Source organism: Mirounga angustirostris, unplaced genomic scaffold (genome assembly GCF_029215605.1).
Source record: "Mirounga angustirostris isolate CCGP_5_RB_7025 unplaced genomic scaffold, mMirAng1.0.hap1 SCAF_11, whole genome shotgun sequence".
Taxonomy (NCBI): domain Eukaryota; kingdom Metazoa; phylum Chordata; class Mammalia; order Carnivora; family Phocidae; genus Mirounga; species Mirounga angustirostris.
Window position 1 is genome coordinate 60300534 of NW_026991719.1, and position 24306 is coordinate 60324839.

The 24306-nt window shown below is 38.1% G+C and overlaps 1 protein-coding gene across 1 annotated transcript; it reads right to left on the bottom strand.

Moving 5' to 3' along the window:
- Window positions 1-10254: 10254 nt before the first annotated feature.
- On the bottom strand, window positions 10255-16543 carry NEXMIF (neurite extension and migration factor). Its single transcript, XM_045896581.3, has 3 exons — window positions 16427-16543; window positions 11364-15735; window positions 10255-10771 (listed from the first exon to the last, which is right to left on the bottom strand). Exons 1-3 carry the CDS (start codon window positions 16503-16505, stop codon window positions 10678-10680), a joined length of 4545 nt encoding a protein of 1514 aa, XP_045752537.1. The 5' UTR covers window positions 16506-16543; the 3' UTR covers window positions 10255-10677.
- Between the last annotated feature and the right edge of the window lie 7763 nt (window positions 16544-24306).

Sequence of the window (24306 nt, forward strand, 5' to 3'; positions counted from 1 at the left end):
ATTCAGAGTTCTTATTTCAGTTTTAAAATATATTCATAATCAACGTGCTTTGTTGAGTACTATAAGTTTCATGAGGAGAGAGTCAAAGTCCCATTTTGCTCACTGTGACATTCCCAGTACCTAGCACAATTATTGGCATATAGTTGGTGCTGAACAATAGTTTGTTGAATTAATGAATTGATTCATGAACAAATGTCCATGGTTAATTCAGTAATTTCTACTCTTGCCATAGCAACCCAGATGATACATTGAATCATGGGTTTTAAATTAAAAGGCACGACCTTCCAGTATAATAGTAGTTAATATTTATTGAGCATTTATAATATATACATCAGCCACAATTTTAAATGTTTTATATGCATTATCTCATTTAATTCTCCTTCAGGTTCTATGAGAATGGTACCATAATTATTCTTATTTTATTGATGGAGAAATTGAGGTAGGTCTTATTGTTAGCAGGAGAAGCTTGGATTTAATCCAAGGCAGTCTACTTCACATTTCATGCTCTTAAATGTTAAGTTATTTTCCAGGTGGGGAAATTGAGGCCCAGAAGGGAAATGACTTGTCCAAGTTTTTATAACCAATTTAGTGGCAAAGCCAGGAATAGAACCCAGGTATCTTGATTAATAATTTGTAACTTTTAAGTACCTCACTCTGCCACTGATGATAAATTAAGTCTATTAATGAAACTATTATGCATATCATTATATGTATTACATGCAATATTAAACATGTTATGTTAAATATGATGACTCTTAATTTTATCTTTATTTTTTTAAAGATTTTATTTATTTATTTGATAGAGAGAGAGAGCACAGGCAGAGGGAGCTGCAGGCAGAGAGAGAGAGAGAAGCAAGCTCCCTGCCAAACAGGGATCCTGATGCGGGGCTTGATCCCAGGACCCTGGGATCATGACCTGAGCTGAAGACAGATGCTTAACAGACTGAGCCACTCAGGTGCCCTTAATTTTGTCTTTAAAATGACATCTTTCTCCAAATAAAGATCAAAGACTCTTTGAACTACAAGTTTACTCATTTTCTTAATTTGTAGCCTGATGAAAAAAACCCAAATACTTGAGGGTAGGGAGCTGGAGTGATTTCTAAGGAATCAAAATAAGTGCTATTAGGAAAATGCTGTTCACGTCTGTTAAACAATAGTAAATGCTAATAAGTATTACCCAACTGCCCACTTGGTGCTGAATTCACAAGTGTAATCAAAATACGACTATGGGAGCAATAGTCTTGTTATACTAGGGTTTTTTGGGCACAGACTCTGGGATACAGACATATTAATTTGTCCCAAATCATGTAGCTAGTAAGTGGTGGATTGAGGCTCACACTCAACTCTGATTCCAAAATAAGGGAAGGGTAGAAGGTGAAATATTGGTTATTGGGAGTGGTATTTTGTGATATTAGTTCCTCCATAACAATGGATGGAAGTTTTTTTCTTCTCAAGTGCTTAAGAACAGCAAATCATTAGTTACTTTACATGTGATTATTCAACTTAAACTGATCAGTGAGTGTTTTTCTATTTCAATTATTAAATTGTACCTCCATGTTTTATCTCTGGGCTCCTAAAGGGCAAGTTATGTGCTTTATATATTTTTTATTTTCTTAGCATCTAGTACAAAGCTGATACAGAATCAAATATTTATTGAAAAATGATTAATGTCAGTATTAATATTTATCATCCTATTTTTGAAGTAGTATAGACAATATGGTTTATGTTAGAAATAAATGTCTTGAGTTAGAGACATGGGCTTTTGATGGGGCAAGCATGAAAGTCAGCTCTGGTGAAGGTCTTTGAAAACTATTAGTTGTGTGTTCTTAAGAAAGTTTATTTGACCTGTGTCCCAATTTACTTAAAGATAGAATATGGAAGATACCTTCCTTGCAAGGTTGTTGTGAGAAATGACAATTCATGTAAAGTGCCTGGCACATAGTAGACAATAAATAAATGATAGTATTATCTTGGGTCAGTGGAGAAGAGGAGATAGACTAAGAAACTCCATTATGATGTGGGGATGATGTTTTGGGAAATTGATGCCCTTCATATAGAAATTCCTAATCTGTAAATACTCTGAAATTCTATTAAAAAATTGAGTATGTTCATTTTCCTGGGGCAAAGGCCCATTGATTTCATTAGATTATCAAAGTGCTATGTAGCCTGAAAGGTTTAATAACCACAACTCTAATTACTTTAAATAGAATACTGTATTAAAATAGTGTCATAATCACTCCTCCCCCAAACTAAGTCTATCAAAAGGTCAGCTCCAAGACAGATCAAATGTCTTTAGACAAAGGATCTGCCACATTCACCCTAAACCTTGGTACTTTCTCAACTTTGGCCAAGAAAGAAAAAAAGGGATGTAAGACCACTGGGAAAAGAATGGAACCACTCATCTACTCCAACCCTGCGATTACTTTAGTTCAAGAAAAATCTTTTTCTAGGGCCATGTTCACCAGAATACACTTCTGAATCATGCACAGAGTGAAGAATATACATTTGTAATCTCCATCACATAGGGAACTCATTGAAATTGGGAGAAAGACTCAGAGCATTAGACGGGTCGAATCCTGGGGACTTCAACTGCTTTGCCCCTTGTCGTTTGTCCTCCCCCAGTCCTCTAGCCCTGAAATTCAAAACTTCTTTTTACTGTTTAAAGGGTTTGGATGCTTGGTTTCAGTCTCTTATGGTCCATGATGAAGAGAAAAAGACAACATAGTGCAGGGGTGCCTGGGTGGCTCAGATGGTTAAGCGTCACGATCTCCAGGTCCTGGAATCAAGCCCTGCGTAGGCTCCCAACTCAGTGGGGAGTCTGCTTCTCCCTCTCCCTCTGCCTCTCCCCCTGCTCATGCTCTCTCTGTATATCTCTGTATCAAATGAATAAATAAAAAATCTTTTTAAAAAAAATAACATAGAGCACATTTAATAAAGCATTGTCTCATTGTATTTTGGTGTTAAAATGATCTTCTGTGAATTAATAATAAATAGTTTTTTCATAGTTTTTTAAAATGACTTTATTGAACAAAATAAAAAGTTGACAGTTCTATAGAGGTTCTCCTCTCCATTTCTTTCTCCTTATTGAAAATTTCCAGGGTGTGAAAACCAAGTCTGGAAATCACTGAATTAAGACAATGTTGCAATAGCCCAGGTGAAATACCATGAACATGAAAAACCATGAAATTAACGCAGTGCCAATGGGATAGAAAGGCAGGAGAATTGAGAGGCACCAATTGAATGAGAAGATGGAAGAGAAAGGAGTTGCTGGTGAACCTTGTTCCCTGGCTTGGGTCACTGATTGGATGAATGGCAGCATCATTCACTGAGCTAAAGCACTCAGAGGGTAAAAAGATTATGGAATGATCTTGAATAGGTAAGTCTGAGAAACTTGCAGAAGGCCCAAGTGGAGAGAGCCAGCCTATAACTGGAAATATAGGCTAGGGACTCAGGAGAGATTTGCAAAAATCTAGGTGGTAGTTGAAGTGGTGGAAGTGAATGAGATCATTCAGTGAGAATAGAGGGCTACTATCTCATACACATTTTTCAATTTCTTTGAGTAATGATATTTAAAACCAAGGAAGTGGCTGTTGGCTTGTGTATGCCACAGTGACCAGGGCTCCAGGCTCTGATGGGTGGTTCACATGATCTGGGCACTTGGGAGCAAAGCCCAGCTTTTCTATACATACCCAATTCTAAAATACTGAGCACAGTGGGGGTAGAGCTTGGGGAAGTCCTGGTTAAAGGAGACGGTCTTTGGGTGGGTGGTAAGTAAAATGATGTAGGAATTGTAGGGAATTATGGAAAATCTGACATTTTTGGGGTACCAAGCAAATTAGCATTTATAACTTTTTTTTAGAGTATTCCAACAGAAGCATATTTATTTATATATTATACCGTGTTTTTTTAATTTTTTTATTATGTTATGTTAATCACCATACATTACATCATTAGTTTTTGATGTAGTGTTCCATGATTCTAGCAGGAAGGGAAAAAAGCATTTATAACTTTTAATAAACAACTTTAACACTTTGAGAGGACTACATCTCTGCAAAATCCATCTGGACCACAAAACAAGGACACCATTTTTTCTAAGGTCTTTGAAGATGGAACACACTAGAAAATGATTCCCCAATTTGAGGGGCAGAAGAATCCCCTACAAAAAACTCTAGCCCAGTGTTTCTCAAACTTTAATATGCACACAAATTATCTAGGAATCTTGTTAAAATTCAGATTCTGATTCAGTAGAATTGGTGTAGGGCCTGGCATACAGCATTCCTAACAAGTTTCCAGATGATAGTAATGCTGTTGCTCCTACTCAAAGTGTTACTCAAAGCACGGTTAGAACTTTCTATGGCAATTTAACATTGGTCAATGGACTTGTCTCAAATAGGGTACCAGATCTTTGCAATTCTTTCCGTTTTCCCTGTTATGTTTGTTTTGAAATGTAATTTTACATGTTGAATCAAATACATTAGGGCTTTTATTTCTTTTTATTTTCCATTCCAATTTTAAAGAAATTTATTCCTATTGTGTTTTATAATAGTATCAGTTTGTGATGGACAGAGAAAAAAAATCAGTCCCTCACCAGAGATAGTTTGAGAAACACTGCTCTAGACAACCAAGGTTTTTTAAAGTTTTTATTTAAATTCCAGTTAGTTAACATACAGTGTAATATTAGTTTCAGATGTACAATATAGTGATTCAATACTTCCATACATCACCCAGTGCTCATCACAACAAGTGAACTCCTTAATCCCCATCACCTATTTAACCCATCCCCCCACCCACATAACCTCTGGTAAACATCAGTTTGAGTCTGTTTCTTAGTTTGCCTCTCTCCCTCTCTTTCTTTTCTTCCCCCTTTGCTCATTTGCTTTGTTTCTTAAATTCCACATATGAGTGAAATCATATGGTATTTGTCTTTCTCTGACTGACTGATTTCACATAACATAATACTGTCTAGCTCCATCAATTTCTAGACAATGAAGAACTTTTTATTTGGGACGTAGAATTTATTTAGAAATGGTTTGATTTGTTACATATGATTCCAAAGCAGTATTTTTAAAGTTTTCTTTTTATTTATTCCATAAACAATAACAAAACTCAGCTAGGTACATTATGACAGTTTCACCATACACTCAGTCACAAATATTTAAAACTTTGCAACAAGAACAACAAAACCAGAGGCGTTACAAGAATAATTTACAAGAAAATCTATAAAACAGCAAGAAGCTCACAAATGTTCATTTTCATTTGCACAAGATCACTACACTCTTTCACAACATGTTTTGTGTTACAAAATTCCCAACAAAAGTGTATTTTTTTCTTTGTATTATGGTTTCTAAAACCAGAAACGTTGAAGTAAATATCCTTTTATTAGCACCCAGTGGTGCAGAAAAAGGAAAACTCTCACATACAGACACTTCACAGCACTTTTCTAAGAAAAATATACACTTACAAAATATGTTACAAATTGGCACACTTAAAAATATACAAGATTTTGTAGGCGTCTTAAGAGTGATCCTTAAGCTTTATACTTCAATTGACTCTACAGATTATTTATAAAGCTTAACTCTGAAAGAAAGAAAGGCAAACAATTTCCTAACATTTTAAAGTTGCAGTGTCATATGTCAAACAGAAACTTAAGTTACATTCATAAAAAGGGCCTCTAACATGTTTATTTTAAATTTTCTTAAATGTTTAAAGGGCTTGGGAGAGGAGAACAATGGAGATAATAGTTTCTTTAGCACCATAAATCAGTACTTTACCAAAGAGGTGCATTCAGTTTTACGGAAATTAAATTAAGGACTAGTACATTCAAAACTGTAGGCAGCAAACTCTAGTCAGTGCTACAGGTATCCCAGTACTGAGCATTGTAAGCTTTCTACCCTCCTCACTGGGAGTGAAAAACAAAAGACCTCTTCTAGTTTTTGTTCTAAGCCTTTTCTTTTGTGCTGTAAAGCCAGGTATCTCTGAAAGAAGCAGAGTGACTTAAACATCTTCTTTCTTCTTTCTGAAGGGGATGTCGAAGACTCAGAAACCACTGAGCCTGATAGATGGACAAACATCTTTTCCATTTCATGTCGAGTGTTTCTTTTCTACTTACCCAAATACTGATTTTTCAAGCCTCATTCACACCTCATACTTTGTACCAAACCTCTTTCCTTTACATTGTCCTTCTCCAATGTTTCATCTCTTAGTTATGATTCTGAAATGAAGAGTACATCTCAAGTATCATGTAGCTGCAATGGGAGCTCTGCTTCATGACTGTAGCTACTGTTTAATGCTCTGAGTAAAAAAATGTGCCTTAAAGGGTAGCCTGTGTACTGCGATCAAAATAATTCTATGCTGGCTGAGGACCTTCAAGTTGATGACAGTGTTTCCCAAGTTAAACAGCACAGCTAAAAATTTGCCCCCCTTATTCGGGTCCTTGAGAAACCTTCACAAAAATCCCTGGCCTACATTGTGTTGACAAGATTCCTATTTATCCCTAGTTACTAAAATGTTTGGTTTTGGTACTAAATCTTCTAAACATAGTGGTGGGCTTAGTGAATTTTATGATCAGAAAATAAATCTCATATTAATTTTATTTCATAAAAGGACATATTCCTATAATAAGCTACCATTTAAAAAATCCTAAATAAAAATAAAACTCCAGAAATTAGATAATTTCTTAATAATCCAGGAGAAAACAAACACTTATAGTTCTAGCACTAGTTAGGACTAGCTAGTGCTCCATTCTCCTCTTCAGGGCAGAAACTCAGCTCTCTTCAATTCTTGGAACTGTTCTGAGAGCATCTGTAAATTGAAGATGTGGTGGATCTGCGTCAGACTGGTTCGGCTTGGTTAAGAGGTCCTTGGATATGGTTTTTCTCCTTTAGGCAGTAAATGCTCATCAGGACCCACTAAAACAGAAATTCACTAGAACGGCAGAACCTCACATAACAGGACATAGGATGCTAACCAGAGCTGTTTACAGCTTTTGAAGCATCCTTTATGCTTCTCTCTCTTACATACATGCTTAACCCGCTCCCTGTCCTCCCTCCCCCCCCCCCTGCACACATACAGATGCTTCTCAGCAAGGAAAAAGGTCAGAGAAGGTGAAAGTTGTCACAAAAGCCCACCTAGCACCAAAGACTTCAGGGAGATGGCTGAAGAAGTGATGGTCAAGGTAGTGCAGGAGGTTTGAAAAGATTTAGGAGAAGGTAAGACCTTAACACATAATTGCACAGAATAACAAGAAGTCAGAAGAGAAAGCTGAGAGGAAGCAGCATATGTGAGGAAGCTGGTATATGAGATGCTGGAGAGTCCACTGGTTTAAGCCAGTTATCACAGCCCAAACATAACCCCCAAAGTTCCAAAGAACCTTGGTCAAGGCTACTATTTCAGCACCCTCTCCACATAGTCTAGCACCTAACCAGGGCAGAAAGGGGATCAGAGATATTTTTACAGACCTTCAAGGAAAAGGAGTTTCCAACTTTCCTTAGTCATGCAATATAATTCTGTGTGTGTGTGTGTGTGTGTGTGTTTAAAATTAGATTTGAAAGTGGCCAAGACAATTAAAGGTAATTAAGAGTGAGAAGGTTGCCCTCTGAAATTCCAGAAGTAGCCTGGCTAAGGTTCTTAAACTCTGACACTTTGAGGAAGTGGAATATAAGATTATAAAAGAAGAAAAGTTCCAAGACCAATGACTGAAATTAAATAAGAAGAATAATGGAGAATACCATTTCCAGGAAAATAAAGATTAAATGGGATTCTGTTGAGGAGGCATTAATAGGAAGCAGCGTCTCAAAGAGATGTTAGAAGGGAATGGCAAGAAGGAATTTCAGACCAAGGAAAATTCCATATATCTGACTTGAAATATCAGTGATAGGGCAAAACACTATTTTTATATCAGTGGTCCTCACTCCACTAAGGCAGATGGTTGAATAAGGGGTCTCCAAAAAGTCAGGCCTACTATGTTGTGACAGGAGGAAAAAAAATTGTGAGCAGTGACAGGACCAAAAAAGCCATAAAAACTGAAGCACTCAGAACATAATATACTGAGAGGATATTAAGCGAAATTAAGAGAATAAGCATTTTCTGCCTTGTCCTATTGCTCATTAATCAAAACTAGTTCCTTGTTATGTTTTAGTAGAAAATGATTGATTACAAGTCACAGATACATATGTTAAAAACATATAATGCACTGTAGTAGGCCATTAAAAACAGTACTTTAAAATGTCAATTCTCTTTGGAGAAAGGGATGAACCATGCCCTAGAATTGGCCCCTAATGGGCTCCATAGGAGCAACTGAAAGAGCATCCATTCCAAAGGACTTGTGATAGCAAGTTCTGACAAGGAAACTGTTTCTGAAAGTTTCAGGCTGTTCTTCTACCCCACCCCCACCCCATTTTCCAAAGCTGAACTGAGAAAAACTGGGACAACTCCTCCCATATTTTTTTAATAAAACACATTGTACCCATGGAACATTTTCTTTATTTCTTCTTTAATTGCCACCTTTTGATTACACAGAAAGCACTCCATTCCTGTAAGTGACTTTGAGGTCTGGAGTCTTAGGGATCATAATACAGGTTGAGTTGGTAATTCCAAGCCAAAATTTAGCTGCAAAACAGAAAAAACAAAAACAAAAACAAAAACAAAACAAAATCTAGTTCCTAAGAACCAGCCATAGCATTAAGCATAAACAGCTAGCTATCAGAGTGGAGAAATAGAAGAAAGTGTTCCAGTTTGATTAATTTCCCTTCTGGATGGCAGCTGTAGAGTAGGAGACATGTTTCATCTGGTGCCTTTCCATTAAGTAATTGTCTAAGACTCACCACACACAGAGCATCAAAGCCTCAGAACAGGCCTGAAGCAGCCTCACAAAATGCTCCTCACCCACTCATTCCCGTAGACACACACAATCACACCATCAAGAACACAGGCTTGTTCATTTTACTACCTAGTTATAAGTAGTAGAGCAGGCTGGTGAAAGGAATCATGGACTGGGAAGTGTATGTACTTATATATGTGACAGGCTTCCTTCCATTTCTCTCTGACTACTTTCAAATGTTGCTTCTCTGTGAATATATTTAGGTGGCAATGACTAGGTAGGTTTTATATTTTGCTTAAATTTTTCCTTTTGAAACATCTTCCTTTTTTTTAAATCTCCCTTTCCCCCACCCACTTATTCTCCACCCTCCCACCCACAGCCTATATATTCACAAGTTAATAGGTTAGTAACAGTATTAGTAAGAATAGTAAGAGTAACAATGACAACAACCAACAACATTAATAATATTAATCCCCTATATCTGTATAGCACTTTATGATCTACAAAGCGCTTTTACATCCATTATCTCATCTGTGCCATAATGCATCAGTCATCAGACACCCAGGCCTTCAACTGTGCAAGGAAAATAGATCAAATGTTAGAAGTCAAGTGGTGAATAAAGGGGAAGAAAAAGCAACACTAGTAGTGTTGAAGCTGTGAACTTGAAAGACAAAAGGGGGAAGGGCAGAATAAAAATGTGATTTCAAAAATGTATATAAAAATTGAAATTTAAGTTTAGTGTTTGGCATCAAAAACTAGTCATCCTCAGACTAGTGTATATATATATGGCCCTGATTAGTTGTTACCACAAATTGTTCAGCTTATCTAATATGTGTACGTAACTCATAGGAGTTGAACTGAGATGCCTTAACATTTTCTTTAAATGACATTGGCATTGCAAGATTAAACACTTAAAGAACACTAAAGCCATGATATGAGTGCAATTTTGACAAAACATTTATGAAACTACTTAAATAAAAGCAATCTATGTACTTCATTTATCATTAGTGTTGATTTTATAGCTATTTTATAATTTATCCCAGACTATTATAAAATATATAAAACTGAGATATAAAGTATCAGCAATATAACTTTGCACTTTAAATAATTTTCAGCTACAGATTTTGCTTTTAGAAAACAAACTTAAAGCAGCTGTTTTGTTTCCTTGTAAAAGGTTCTGTAAATGCATATATTAGGTCCCTGATGGACTCAGCTGTTGTGACTTCCAGACTTTTTCAACAATTGAACTTTTAGACAATGGAACAAACAAAACTTTATTGTGCCTTATTTGCTTATGTTTCCACACAGGACAGTAGAGTTTAAAATTTCAAAATAATGTATGTATGCATATATATATATATATATTTTTTAAAATCCATTAATGAGCTTTAAACTGTGGGGTGAATCTGTGAGATGAGGTAAGGAAATTTGGCACATTTCAAACAGTATCCTTTAAGTTTTGGTAAATTGTGTAACACAACATATTTTTCCACTGTGATCTATAGGTGCTATCCACATAAGTGGGGGTGGTTAATAGCAAGAATCACCGGAATGTTTCTAGTAAATCAACAGGGACAAGCTCCCCAAATACTCACAACCAAATGTTGATATAGAAGTAAAATATATACAATACAGTCACTTGTTTGTAGTTTGGCACAATGTTTTCCTTTTTTTCCTTGGGTAAATAGTGCATAAACTACTTGTGCAACTGTATGACTTTTGAAGTCTTTTACATAGAACATCAGATTAAAATTTGCTTCCAAAGACTTATTCCCACACTTCAAAATTCTTTTCTTTAAGCACTTACATGTCAACATACATACCACAAGGCATATTTTGAAAGAAATAAAACACAAACATCAAATGTCTTTCTGGAAAATGTGAATTTCTTCTTCAAACACAGGTAAAACCCAAAATGCTGTTTCTGCTTTTACGAGATTGTAGTTGGAATCCCTGCAGAAAAACCAAACAATTTATGCCACCTTAGTTAGCTTTAGTGTATGTCCCACAAAGGGATCATACAATCTAAATTTGTTTACATCATACTAAATGCTGTATGATGCAGAAAGAGATACAGATACAGGGGGCACTAGAAAGCACTCCTAATTGCCACACGATGAGATTTTGTTTTCCAAATTATGCTCTTTTTGCTTAAATGATCTTGCCCTTTTGTCTATATAACTTTTTGATTCTGTTGTTCAAAATGTTTTTTACTGCAAAGCCCTTCCCTTCCCAAAATCATTCAAGAGCATATTTTAGTTCTATTTTCTCAATTAGTAAAAACTAATGCTGAATAGCAGAAAAAGTAACCTTGTTAGAGTTTATCCCTAGTAAAGCCACAACAGAATTGCCCAATCTTTGGGTGGCTTAAAAGTATAGGGATTTTCATGCACTTTTTTCTTTTTAATTTGAGAAAGAAGGGAATGGGACAGTTTCTTTCATGCAAACTTTTGCTTTCAAGAAGGAAAAAATGAGGGACTGTGGGCTTAGCAGGTAGTAGGAAAGCTAAGGGTACATCATCTCAGCCATTTTAGTGCAGTATTACCTCAGTTTTTCAAAAGAAGCTGTCCCAGCCTCATCCTTGTGGACCTGTTCTCGCTCCATGCACTTTCCCTTACACTTTTCATCTCTCAGGGCCTTGGAGCTGGATTTGTGACGATATAACTTTTTGTGTGTTGGTCCATTATTGCCTAAAGTGCTCAGGTTATTATACTTTTTATCAAAGAAGGCAGAGCGAGAGTCCTCATAACCATGCATGTTTGCACGACCAGGATCACCTATCACTGCTTTCCCATTGCTTTTACTCACACCCTTGATGGACCTGTGATTCTTAGTGGCTCCTGGGGACCCACTGTTGACCTTTTTCTTAGATTCCTGTGGTGTCCCAGCCAATATTTTGAGGGTTTTTAATTTTAGGCTATTAGACTCTGGGGAGTAGAATATGTTGGGGTCCCCATGGTGTTCCATGGGTTCCCAAAGGGGTTCTATGGAGGCCATCATGAATCTCTGCACATCTGCCATACCAGAGGCAATGTTGGATAAGATATAGGAAGGCTCCTGAAATTCCCGTTGGTCATCATCAAGGAGGTTATTGGTGTTGGTGCCCATGTTCAGGTCGCTCCAAGCTGGGCTACTTTCCTTCCCCAAAGTCCAATCTCCAGAAAGTCCCTTTTGATTTGGCATCTTCATGGAGGTCACAGGGCTACCATGTTGGATACATTCAGCCAATGACTTCCCTGTAGAGGATATGTTGTTGATTTGGCCTCCCCCACGGCCAATGCCAATTTGCATTTTCTCTCCATTGATTGCAGCCATATATTTCCCTTTCTTTGTTGACTTAGGGGCCTGGCGGGAGGTTTTGCCCGGTGGCTTTTCAATCCCTTTGTTGTTGGCTTTGACAGATTTTTTCCTGGTGTTTTTCTGAGAAGAGCTTTGGTTCATAGCCCCACTCTTGTTGGGTGAACTTTTCTTTCTTGATTTTGACACTTTGTTGTTAGTACTCATTTGGCCAGATGGATCATTAAATGCTGATAGGCAAGGAGTTTTTTGGAGCAGGCTGACAGAATCCTCATCATTGAACATATGGAACTGAAACTGATGATTATTTAAAGTAAATCCATCATCCACTTGGACCTGCCGTGAAAGGGTACTGCAGTCCCACTTGATTTTCTCCATATTGCCCAATGGTCCTGGGACACCCTCTTGGAACCCCTTCAGTGTTCCTAATGTCTTGATACTCTCACATCTGGTGATTTGAGGGGAAAGACTGGGGGTGTCAGGTGGGGACATCTCTGAGAGAGATGAGTGGCGGAATTTGTCAGGAGTGAAGTTGGAGATATCCAGGAGGTCAGTGGACTCCTTTAATGGTGTTATCTCATCAATGCTCTGCTGGATCACCAGCTTGGGGCTGCAATGGGCCAGGAAGTCATCAGTAATATCATCATCACCATCTTTTTCACAGGATTTCAAGCTTAAGGAGCAATAATGGCTTGAGTTGATAGAGAGTGGGGCCATTGAATCAAAGCTAAAAAGCCGATCATCATCCATATTGGCTGGGCCCTGCTGGAAAGGAAAGCATATCTCTCCATTATTAAAGTGACATAATTGATAAGAGTCATCAGATGGGAGTTGGGTGTCTTGCACAGAGGCATATAGGACCTTGTTGCAATTACTGCCACCACTATTGAGGCAGATTCGATTGTATGTTGTAGCTGTGAGGTTATTTTCCATGGGGACTGCTTGGGAGACTCCAAATTCGTTAGATTGGGTTGGAGCTATCTCCCTTGAGACTTCAGCCATGAATTCCTGGGGACCAGAAGTAGGCTTGTTGGGCCACACATTTCCATAGTTGCTTGATTCTATTTTGAAGTTTTGGGATGACTGCTGCAGCTCAGACTCAGAGGGTGAGGAAAGCACACAGTCCTGGGCAGGCTGGAGAGGCACAAAAGATTTTTCTGTTTGAGTGAGGCTGCCTTCATTTTGCTCTGGAGAATGGTGAGCGAAGTATGATATACCAGTATTATTTGACAAATCAGAAGCATCTAACAATGTCTGCAGATACCCTCCAGGGATAACAGGTATATTGGTGGCAACATTAGCAGATGATAGAGGCATTTCAGAAGAGCAGGTGGTTGGTAAGAAAGTAGAATTCTTAGCAACCTTTGCCTCATGAAATTCAGATAGATGAGAACTGTTTGAGGTCCCAGGAATAGCTTCATTCTTTAAATTAGCCATAGAGGATTGATCTTCCAAAAGAGGGCTCATTTGAACAATTGGTTTGTTTTCTTGCCCAGCTTTGATTTTCTTGGATTTTAACCTGGCTTCACTTTTAAATTTGATTTTGTTGAGCACTTTCCTCTCTGGCCCCTTAAATCCTGCATCTTGGACTTTGACTTTCACTGAGTCAGGGCCTGTGACGTCATTTAAATGTGATCCATTTGCACAGCCGGGGACAGCCAGAGGTGTTGACTTCAGTGTACCTTTCAGGCCTCCATCTTCTTTACGAGTACTACCTTGCTTCTGATCACTGCAGAATGAAATCTGCTTACCACTTGAAGAAGTTTCCACAGATGGGATTCTTTGAATCCTGTGCCTATTGCCAAGTTTAGATTTTCGTTTGCGAGCAGGTGGCAGGAATGGCACCTCAAAGCTACCTGGTTCAAAGTTTTGTTTTTGGTATAAGTGTATCTTGTTGGAGTCAGTGTTGCTGTTTCTCTGTTTTTTCTTCTTCTGCCAGAAACCCTTCAAGGGGGCCAGTTTGGCATATTTGTTGAGCTGATTCTCACTTAAATTCACTGTTGTCTCACTGGAATCTACCCTACCCAACTTCACCAGCATGTTCTTCTCACCTTTAAAGCGATTGATGATGATATATTTGATAATAACAGGAGGCTCCTTACGAGTTACTTTTCTTCTCTTTTTGGGACACCATTCATCATCATCTTCCTCTTTGGAACCACCTGGCAGCCATTCCTTCCTCTCATTTACTTTTTCACCCTCTAGTGAGTCAACATCATATAGATAATCTTCACTGTACCTGACTTTTCTCTTGGCTCGAAGCCCATAGTTCTGCTGGGAGGAGGAGCTGCCAGAATTAGTGTCCCGAGCCATATAGCGGCTACAGTCCTTGATCTCCCCCATGGCATCATAAGAGACCTCAATGAAGGAACTGTCATCACTGAAATTCCCTGATGCCTCCAAGGAATTGGTAAGATGGCCCTGCTTTGTATTCTTAAATTGCCCTACTTCAGTCCCACTGCATGGTTTATTTAAGGCAGATTTTTCTCCATTATCCTTTTCATTCTTTTTCTCTACACCCTTGTCTTCCTGTTCCTCTTCTTTGCCTTTCTTCTTGTCCAAGTTTTTATCCTCCTCCCCCCAGATGATATTCACATCAGGGACCTTAAACTGGGAAAGATCGCTGTTCTGCTTCAGGACCCCACTCTTAGACTCCCGCTTGGGACAGGTAGTAAAGACACTGGGGAAAAAGTTGAATTGGGCATCCTCCTGCATTAGAAGGGTGGTCTTGTCTCGAACATTGTCTTGGAAGGACTCATATCGAATTTTCAAGGAACAGACATCACTGCCCAATGTTGACTCATCATCATCAAACATGTAGTTATCCACATCCTCTTCAGAGAATAAGTTGACAGACAGCTCATTTTTGGAACAGAGGTCAAGTAGTTCAATCTTACTCTCACTAATGAAAGTCTCAAAGTAACCCCAATCCTGATTGGAATTTGCCAGCAAAGCCTCTTCCGTATTACACTTGTCTAACAGTAATGCCTCATAATAACTTTTCTGAGCTGGATCCTCCAAGTCGATGTCAGATTTCTCAGCTTCCCGTTTTTCTCCCGCCCTTGATTTGTGCAGAGGAAAACCTAGGAGCTGGTCTGAGAGCAACTGCTCTCCGTATTTCATGTTTTCTCCAGCATTAATACACTGAATCCCTATATCAGAAACTGCACAGGTTTCATAATCCTTATTTAGATCACCAACTTTCAGACTGATCCCTGGCTCAGGATCTACTGCATCCTTGGATTCCATGAAGCAGCCCAAACAAGTCCGGCTTGGCTGCATGAGGCAGTCCCCATTCAGAGCTGACATGCCTGCAGGCTCCATTATGGCGAATGGAGCTTTCTCACACTCATTGGGCAGTGACCATGTATGCAGACTTTTTGCAACACCAGATGTAAGGGAGATGGCATTCACAGAAGCACTATTAGCAGCATGCTCAGGTGCTTCAATTAGCCCCAAAGGAGATGGAGGGCTCTGCATACAAGGCTTCTTAGAAGGCAGAGGCAGGAGACCCCTGGGATACATCAGGGTCTCTTTTTGAACCACCGGTATAGGCTGGATTGGTGCAGCAGCTTCTAGAGCTGCCAATGACTTTATTGCCACATCCTGGTCCTCTGAATCTGGAGAAAAGGGAAGGAAATGACAGAAATAAAGCTAAAGGTCTTAGACCACACTCATTAACTCTCTTTCTCTTGATCAGTTTGTGGTACTTGATCTTATATAAGCTAAGGCTCAACTTCTCTGGTTTTAGAACTGGAAAATACAAAGTTAAAGAATAACACTGATTTTATATTGAACATTCACGCAAGTGAAAAATAGTACTTCTTTAGATTAAGCTTTTTCTTTAGACACAGACAGAGCTTTCCTCAGAAATAAGGAAATAATTGGACTGCTTGATCAATTTGAAAGTCAAGGCTTTCAGGGTGGGAAAATGCTCAGGTGCGATAGTTATGGTTTTAAGCTATAAAACTTAGTCTTGTCATTCAGACCTCTGTTCTGGAAGCTCCTCTGCACCTGTACGTTCCAAGCCACACATCAGATCATATTTCTAATTCACTATGAATTTTGAGGAACTTAAGTATTCATCTGACAGAGATGGTTTGCAAAAGCAAAGTGTTTGGATTAGCTAGCTCTTAGAAACCCTTCTAGCCCAGTTAGAAATTTGGTGGAACAAAATTTAGGATTAATATCAATCTCAGAAGCACCCTAGACTTAACCTACTCCAAGTGTCCATTTTATGGACACTAAAAATCTACAGTAATAACAAAGGACTACTAGGAGAGATAGTATATACTATAATTAAATTCTTACCATTTTCTTTGACCCCATTAATCAGAGTGTTTTCTCCATTGGCTGAGGCAACAACAGCCTTATCTTGTTGGTTATCCATGAATGTAACCTCTTATTGTTTCATTCCAAGTCCAAATGCTGTCCAACCTGCACATTTCAAATATATAATGTTAGTCATTAAATGTATTTTTTCTCTGTTTTAAGGTTATTTCAGTTAGATAGGTCTTAAAAGGCTCACTGGAATTTACGTTTCCAGACTGGCTTCTTTGTTACTATTGTTTTCTGTTTCATAGTTTATACCCACTATATAAATCAGTTTTTAAAATTTTATTTAAATTCAAGTTAGTTAACATATAGCGTAGTATTGGTTCCAGGAGTAGAATTTAGTGTTTCATCACTTACATATAATGCCCAGTGCTCATCCCGACAAGTGCCCTCTTTAATACCCATCACCCATTTAGCCCATTCCCCACCCACCTCCCTCCATCAACCCTCAGTTCTCTTAACTACACAGTCTCTTGTGGTTTGCCTCCCTCTCTGTTTTTTATCTTACTTCAATTTTAAACTTATACTTCATTCATACATCCTAGATACTTCTATCCCCTCTAGGCTACCATATTATTCATAATGGAAATCTGAAGAAGCAGGCAAACTTACACCTTCTTCCAGATAGGAATATATTTAACCTAATCATGGCCATCCAGTTAGAAAGGATGTAAAGTGAAGTCCAGAGTGACCTGAGATAAGGAATGTATGTGTGTAGTGATTGGCTTTATTTCTGTTTGCCTCATTTCCACTTCCACTTCCATAATGCTTTCTTTATAATTCTTACCACTTCCAAAGCTTTCCACAAAGCTTTAGAGCTTTGATCTAAAGCTCTTCAAAAACAAGGCAATTCATACACACACACACACATATGTACGTCACACTCAGCTTTTCTCTCTCTGTGCCTTAAAATTTGACTTCTAAGGATGGAAAGAGGCAGAGAATTCCTTTCCTGGTTTCTCAACTTTCATGACCTTAACTCTGTTATTGACAAATATTCCTCCCAGCCCAGCAGGATTTTAAAATGTTGCTACAAAGAAAATCTGAAATTTCTGAAAAGGTCCCTACATCATCTGGTATTTTAGGGCATAGAATACATATCTATAGCCCCTTATCTCCTGCCCACCTACCTGGGTGGTAGGCATATGCAAAACAATAGAAAACAAGGCCACCTGAGATGGAGTTGTCTACCACATGCCATCACAACATGTGGTAGACATATAAATCCTTATTTATTACAACCCTCCTTTTTCCTAGACCTTCTTCTCAGCCAAGTATCCATCCCTTTATTAAAAACACAGACTTCAGGGTGCCTGGGTGGTTCTGTTAGTTAAGTGTTCAACTCTTGATTTTGGCTCAGGTCATGATCTTAGGGTCCTGGGATCAAGCCCCAGGTTGGCCTCTGTGTTTAGCAGGGAATTTGCTTGAGTATTATCTCTCTTCCTCTCCCTCCACCTCTCTCTCCCTCCCTCAAATAAATAAATAAATAAATAAATATTTTTAAAAAAACACAGACTGCTGATGGCCAATCAGCTATTACAAAAATCTCAAATGTATACTCACTTATCCTAACACATGAATAAACCATAAAAAGTAGGTACAGCTTTGATGGAACAAAAAGCAGTAAGCAGAATTTTACATGATTCAATCTCTATGATATTTTACCTGTTTCTTTATCTGTAAAATAAGAAGTCTGTATTAGGCAACCACTCAGTTTTAAAAATGTCAGATTGTCCTGAGTTTCCCTGAACATTTATATATCAGAATTGCCAAACTTTCTTCTCATTTTATACAAGACCTGATTTGAGAGTAGCCAATAAACCACAGGTGCCAGGGAAAAGAAAGATATGCTTACTTGTATTTACACAAAAAGAAGGGCTGAAGATTTCTAAAAAGTGGAGAGGAGTGACTAGCAATTTCAAAGTCTCCATCCCTTGGCAAGAAGGGCTCATTTGTGGTGGAACTGAATAAACAGGTCAGATGACTGAGCTTCTGCTGCAAATAGAATCATATGGGTCAGATGGAATCATACTACTATCATGGATTCCTCTGTGCAACTTTCTTTTTAAGAAACTCAGTTGGAGGGTGCCTGGGTGGCTCAGTCTGTTAAGTGTCTAACTCTTGATTTCAGTTCAGGTCATGATCTCAGGGTCATGAGCTCAAGCCCCGCATCCAGTTCCATGCTGGGCTTGGAACTTGCTTAAGTTTCTCTCTCTCCCCTTCTCCCTTTGTGCCACTCTGCTCATGCGTGCTTTCTCTCCCTCTAAAACAAAACAAAACAAAACAAAAACAAACTCAATTGAACTTCAGATATCATTTTACTCTTAACACCCCCCTTCACTAACTCCATCTTGGCAGGGACCTGATAAAGGTCAAATTATTTGTAGATTTCAACAATTTAGTGCCTTATTGTGCCTTATGCCTAAGTCTAGTTACAAGGAAGTCTATTTTCATCACCAGGAAGACCAAGACACAGAAAAACAAAACAAAATAAGGTCACAAAATAACATAATAGCAATCTATGAAAGAAACTCAAGTCTCCTGACCAAGAGACTAAGTATTTTTTTCTTAAAACACAAAATGCTTTCTCTATAATTCTTACCACTTCCAACCCCTGGCCAAAACAAAGATCTAGAAATATAAGTTTCCACATGTTATTGATCTATACTTTCACCCTCTTTCAGGTAATAAGGAGCAGCTGCTTCAGACAAGGATTAATTATTAGTAAAAATTAATATACCAGAAAATATATGTAGGAGCAATATACTTAAGTATCCAATTATCCAATGTTCTTGTCACACAGGACAAGAACACTATGTCAGGGGACATATTAGTGCCATTGTAACTTTACTCTGGGATATTATTTTTCTAAGAACAAAATTTTCCTCTAATAGAAAATCTGATCAAGTACCCAGGATTTATGGTTCTAAGTTAAAGGGAATCGTAAAGGGTTTGGAATAGAAGAAATACAATTTGGCAAGAAATAAAGAAGAGGTGGAGAGGGTGATGGGAGCTTAATGAGTTGGAAAGGGGAGAGTAAAAGAATGAATGAATACCCACCAGGTGCTAGGCTGGATATAGTTACAGATGTTATCTCATTTTGTACTTATAATTATCTTTTAGGATTGGCTCTATTAGGTTCACATTTTCTTTAAAAGGGAAAACTAAGTATAGATATTAAACTTAATGATTATAAATTATTTGGGCCTTTGTTCTGCAGAATTAGAAGGCTAAACCCTGGTCCCTTCCTATATCTTTTCAAAGCTCAGCTATGAGACAACTTAAAGTCATATATTTTCCCATATTTTTATTTATTTATATCTTGGTTGCTTATAAAAATGATTTGGGAGAGGGATTATAATTTTGTATCATAGTAATACAAACAGTTCTTGACTTGCTTTAGCTTTTCCCCACTGATTAGCACTTTGGGACAACAAATTTTGTGAGGTCTTAAAAATCTATTCTGAGCTAAAATTGATGAGCAATTTTGGAATTATGTACAACAAATTGCTTTGCTGATCATGGTAAATCATGCATGTAATGGCACTGAAATAACATTAGCATGGAGACAGGTATTTTGAAGTAAGGAAATGTTCAATTAAACTGGAAAAGCAACCCTGCCTACCTGCCCTTCCCCTCAGTTGGACCTGAAAGGGGACTCATATATCCTATCCCAGTCAGCTGCTATGTTCTTCCCCAAAGGTATTTAAGCCTCAGGTCTCAGAGTCTAAGTGACCTGCCCTAGCATTTGTGCTGTCCTTGACCTTAAAAAAAAAAAAAGAAAAAGAAAAAAAAGCAAGGCAAGAAAGTAAATCATGTTTCTGCCTATGGACCTGAGACAACATAACCTTTGGGGTTTGAGTAGTGCTGATCTTCAGGATACCAGTTTAAATCAATTCAACAAATTGACTAGGTACCACATGTGGTAATGGTAGTGTACCAGGCACTGCAGTGGAAAAGACAGGTGAATGAAACTAGATCCATGTTCTCAAGGCTCTCAGAGTCTATTGGGGGAAACAAGCCATAAACAAATTCTAATAAATGTATAATACACTGAAAGAGAAGCAAAACTTTTCTATGGGAGTTCCAAATGGAGAGAACTATTCCACTTCTAGAGAGGAGGGGGATCAGGGAAAGCTTTACCAGTAGCAGCAGCAGCATTTGAGATGGACCTTCATGGATGGTCTTTCAGGAGGTAAGGATGGGGAAGTATAGAAGAAAGGCATCCCAGACTGAAGGAACTTCATGAGATGCCATGAGTCTCTCCCCACTCTATCTTTTAAACAGCTGCTGCAGAATTAATAGGTCTGACACCTTGCCTTAAATATTTCTGTTTTGACTTGTATATAACACCCCTCTCAATCAATCCTCAACTTCTCAAGTTATGTTCTCCTTTCATTCTTTTTACCTCTCCCTATACTTCCAAATATTCTAGCCATCTCTGCCCCCTTAATATGCTAGATCGTTTTTTGCTTCCAAGTATCTTGCACTTCATATTCTCTCTCCTCCCACCCTCCCTCCACCTTCTTCCCTTCCCCTATTCCTTCCATTCATTCTCCTTTCAGCCTCCCTTTCACCTCCCTCTTCTATTCCTTACTCAATTTTTTTCTTGATACCTTCCTTGATTCTCCCCACCCAAACAAAATTAGTATCTTCTCTGCGTTCCCAAAGAACATTGATCTTTGTCTTGATCACCTTATATAAACATGACCTCTTTATATCTGATTGCCTCAATAGACTAAGCTCCCTTCACCTCAACAGAGTGTAGCTCACACGTAGTGCTTAGCACATGGCTTGTACTCTGTAAAAGTTGATTAGACAATTATGTTGAATCATAGGAAAAGATGGGGAAGAATTTGGTGAATAGTAAGAATTTGACTAAAATATTAGGTATACACAAGAAGATATGACTGAAAAGAGCTATACTGTGGAGGTCACTTAAATCTTAATTCAGGAAGTCACTGAATAGTTTTGAGTAGGACATTAAGACCAGTGAGAGTGGGAGAATCAGAGAGGTAGGGAAATAGGTTAGGAGATAATGTTCAGGTGTAAGAAGTCAGGAAGATTAGAATTAGGGAGGAGGAAACAAGAATGGAAGGATGTTAGATTTGAGTAGAGCTGTAGAGGTGTGTTTGGAAAATAATTTAATAATTTAATAATTGCTAAATTTAATAAATTTATTTATTAATAAAGATTAATAAAGAGGGGTGTTTGGAAAATAATAAATAATTTAATAATTGCTAAATTTAAATAGAAATACAGGTGCCAAGATCTTCATGAGAATAAAAAAAGGTAAGTAATAAGTCCAATCATCAGGTCCAACATGGATAATGAAGCTGGCAAGGGTCTTAGCTGTCATACTGGAAAGGAGGCAACTGACCAGCAAGTTGTTATGGATGGGGAATCTACAAGTTTAGTTAGGAACTGAAATGGAACAAGGAGATGGGACTGCTGTAGCGAACAGGTTCAGAGAATATTTCCAGGCTAGCCTAGCCAAGCTCTGTCTAGTCTGACTCTTCCCAGTTCAATTTTAGTCAGTATGATGGATGGCAGAATCAGCAATAGTTCAGAGAGCACATTTTTATCCATAATGCTGCTTAGCTAATTCCATTTTCTAAACTTGCCAGGACTTCAAGATACTAGGTTAGGAATATGGAGGTATGATGCTTTTAAGTACAGAAAACATGCTTAAATGAGGAGCCATGTAAGTTTAAAAATATCAAGGGTGAGAGAGGCATGAAAAAGAGATGATCACAGTTAAAGAATTCTGTATGTCTCAAAAGTACAATATAAATCTATTTCATTTCTCATTATAAAGATTCCAAAACTCAAAAGCTATAAACAAAAAAACTCTTATAGAAGAGAGGATATTATCTAATGGACAGAGTACAACCACTTACTAGTTGGCTGTCCTCAGACAAGCTCCTTCCCTTCTCTGGTCCTAAATATTATTAGCTATACAATAAGGGAATTGAATTAGATTATACCTAAGGGCTTATCTAGCTTTTTAAAAATTATAATTTATTTAATTTTATTTTTTAAGATTAAAACTACATATGCAAGAAAAAATTCACATATAGGAAGAGTCCTGATTTAAGTTTTATATGATTCTGAGATGAGCCTATGATGTATACTTGAGGGAACTCTTTACTGTCTTCCATCTCATGTCCCTTCCTGTATTCCTCTGATTTTTGTACATTCCTACCCCAATCCTATCAGAGGTAGGAAATAGGGTGCTGCTGTTGGTGACAGGGCTCTGTATATTCCACATGCCTTCATTTTTAGCAACCACCAATCTGTGGGGAGGGCTTCTTTGCTGTCAGGCTCCTGGGCAACAGCTATAGTGACTGCATTTTTGTCCTAGATTAGAGGTTCAACATTTGGGCGTCCCTTCCCCCACTTTCCTTTCCTCCATTCACCTATTGTTCTTAGCTACACCATCCTTCATGACATCACTCCAAAGAGATTTCCAAAAAGAGCAAGTGCATAAGACCATAAATCACTGAGAAAGTATGTGAAAATGCATTGTCTATGTTAAAGCTCTATGCCAATGCCATAAAACCTAATATTCAATAAGACTTGAAGTAGGGCTAGAAGGAAACAAACAGAAGTACTCATGCACTCAAGTCAAGAATAGCCAACCTCCCTACTAGTCTTAATTTCTAAACTTTTAGACCATAGGTGGCTCCACTTGATGGGCACATCTGAGTCCCTTTGCCTTTGCAAGTTAATTTTATTTTTAGGTCTTCTCCTGCTTACTTTCTCTCTCAAGTTCAAAGAACAACTGGTAGATAATAAGTCCAATCACTGTCAGGTAAGGAATGGGTATTTCCAAAAAGAGTCTCTTTCTTCTTGCTGCCAGACCTAAATGGGCAGTATAATGGCATAGTAAGCACAGAGACCTGGGACACCCACTGGTGTGTACAAGATGGTGTCCTTAGAAGGAGCATGCCACTGTAACCTGGCACTCTGTTAGAATGGGTTTATACAAAGACTGTGTCCTAATCACCAAGTGCCTTCACTGACAGGCAGCATTGAGTTACATTTAATGCTTGAGTGCAATAACTGTAGGTTGAGTTATCCTTTGACTTTCTCCATGTGGTTTCTAATGTCTTTTCTTACTACTAATCTATCCTGTTAATTGAATTTTATTCTATTCTATTTTATTTTATTTTTAATTAATTAATTAATTTTATTATGTTATGTTAGTCCCCATACAGTACATCATTAGTTTTTGATGTAGTATTCCATGATTCATTGTTTGCGTATAACACCCAGTGCTCCATGCAGTACATGCCCTCCTTAATACCCATCACTGGGCTAACCCATCCCCCTAGCCCCCTCCCCTCTAAAACCCTCAGTTTGTTTCCTGAAGTTCAGAGTCTCTCATGGTTCCTCTACCCCTCTGATTTCCCCCCTTCATTCTTCTCTTCCTTCTCCTAATATCCTCCATGCTATTCCTTATGTTCCACAAATAAGTGAAACCATATGATAATTGTCTTTCTCTGCTTGACTTATTTCACTTAGCATAATCCCCTCCAGTTCCATCCATGTCGATATAAATGATAGATATTCATCCTTTCTGATGGTTAATTTATATTCCATTGTATATATGGACCACATCTTCCTTATCTATTCGTCTGTTGAAGGGCATCTCAGCTCCTTCCACAGTTTGGCTATTGTCGACATTGCTGCTATGAACATTGGGGTGCATGTGCCCCTTTTCACTACATCTGTATCTTTGGGGTAAATACCCAGTAGTGCAATTGCTGGGTAATAGGGTAGCTCTATTTTTAACTTTTTGAGGAACCTCCATACTGTCTTCCAAAGTGGCTGTACCAACTTGCATTCCCACC

What these genes read in the sequence shown, in the direction of transcription:
- NEXMIF (XM_045896581.3), bottom strand. Translation starts at nt 16,505, where the DNA reads ATGGATAACCAACAAGATAAGGCTGTTGTTGCCTCAGCCAATGGAGAA. An exon ending in TAATGGGGTCAAAGAAAATG is followed by an intron (nt 15,736 to 16,426) that starts GTAAGAATTTAA and finishes CCTTTTCTCCAG; the next exon opens with ATTCAGAGGACCAGGATGTG. An exon ending in GCTTCTTTTGAAAAACTGAG is followed by an intron (nt 10,772 to 11,363) that starts GTAATACTGCAC and finishes GTTTTTCTGCAG; the next exon opens with GGATTCCAACTACAATCTCG.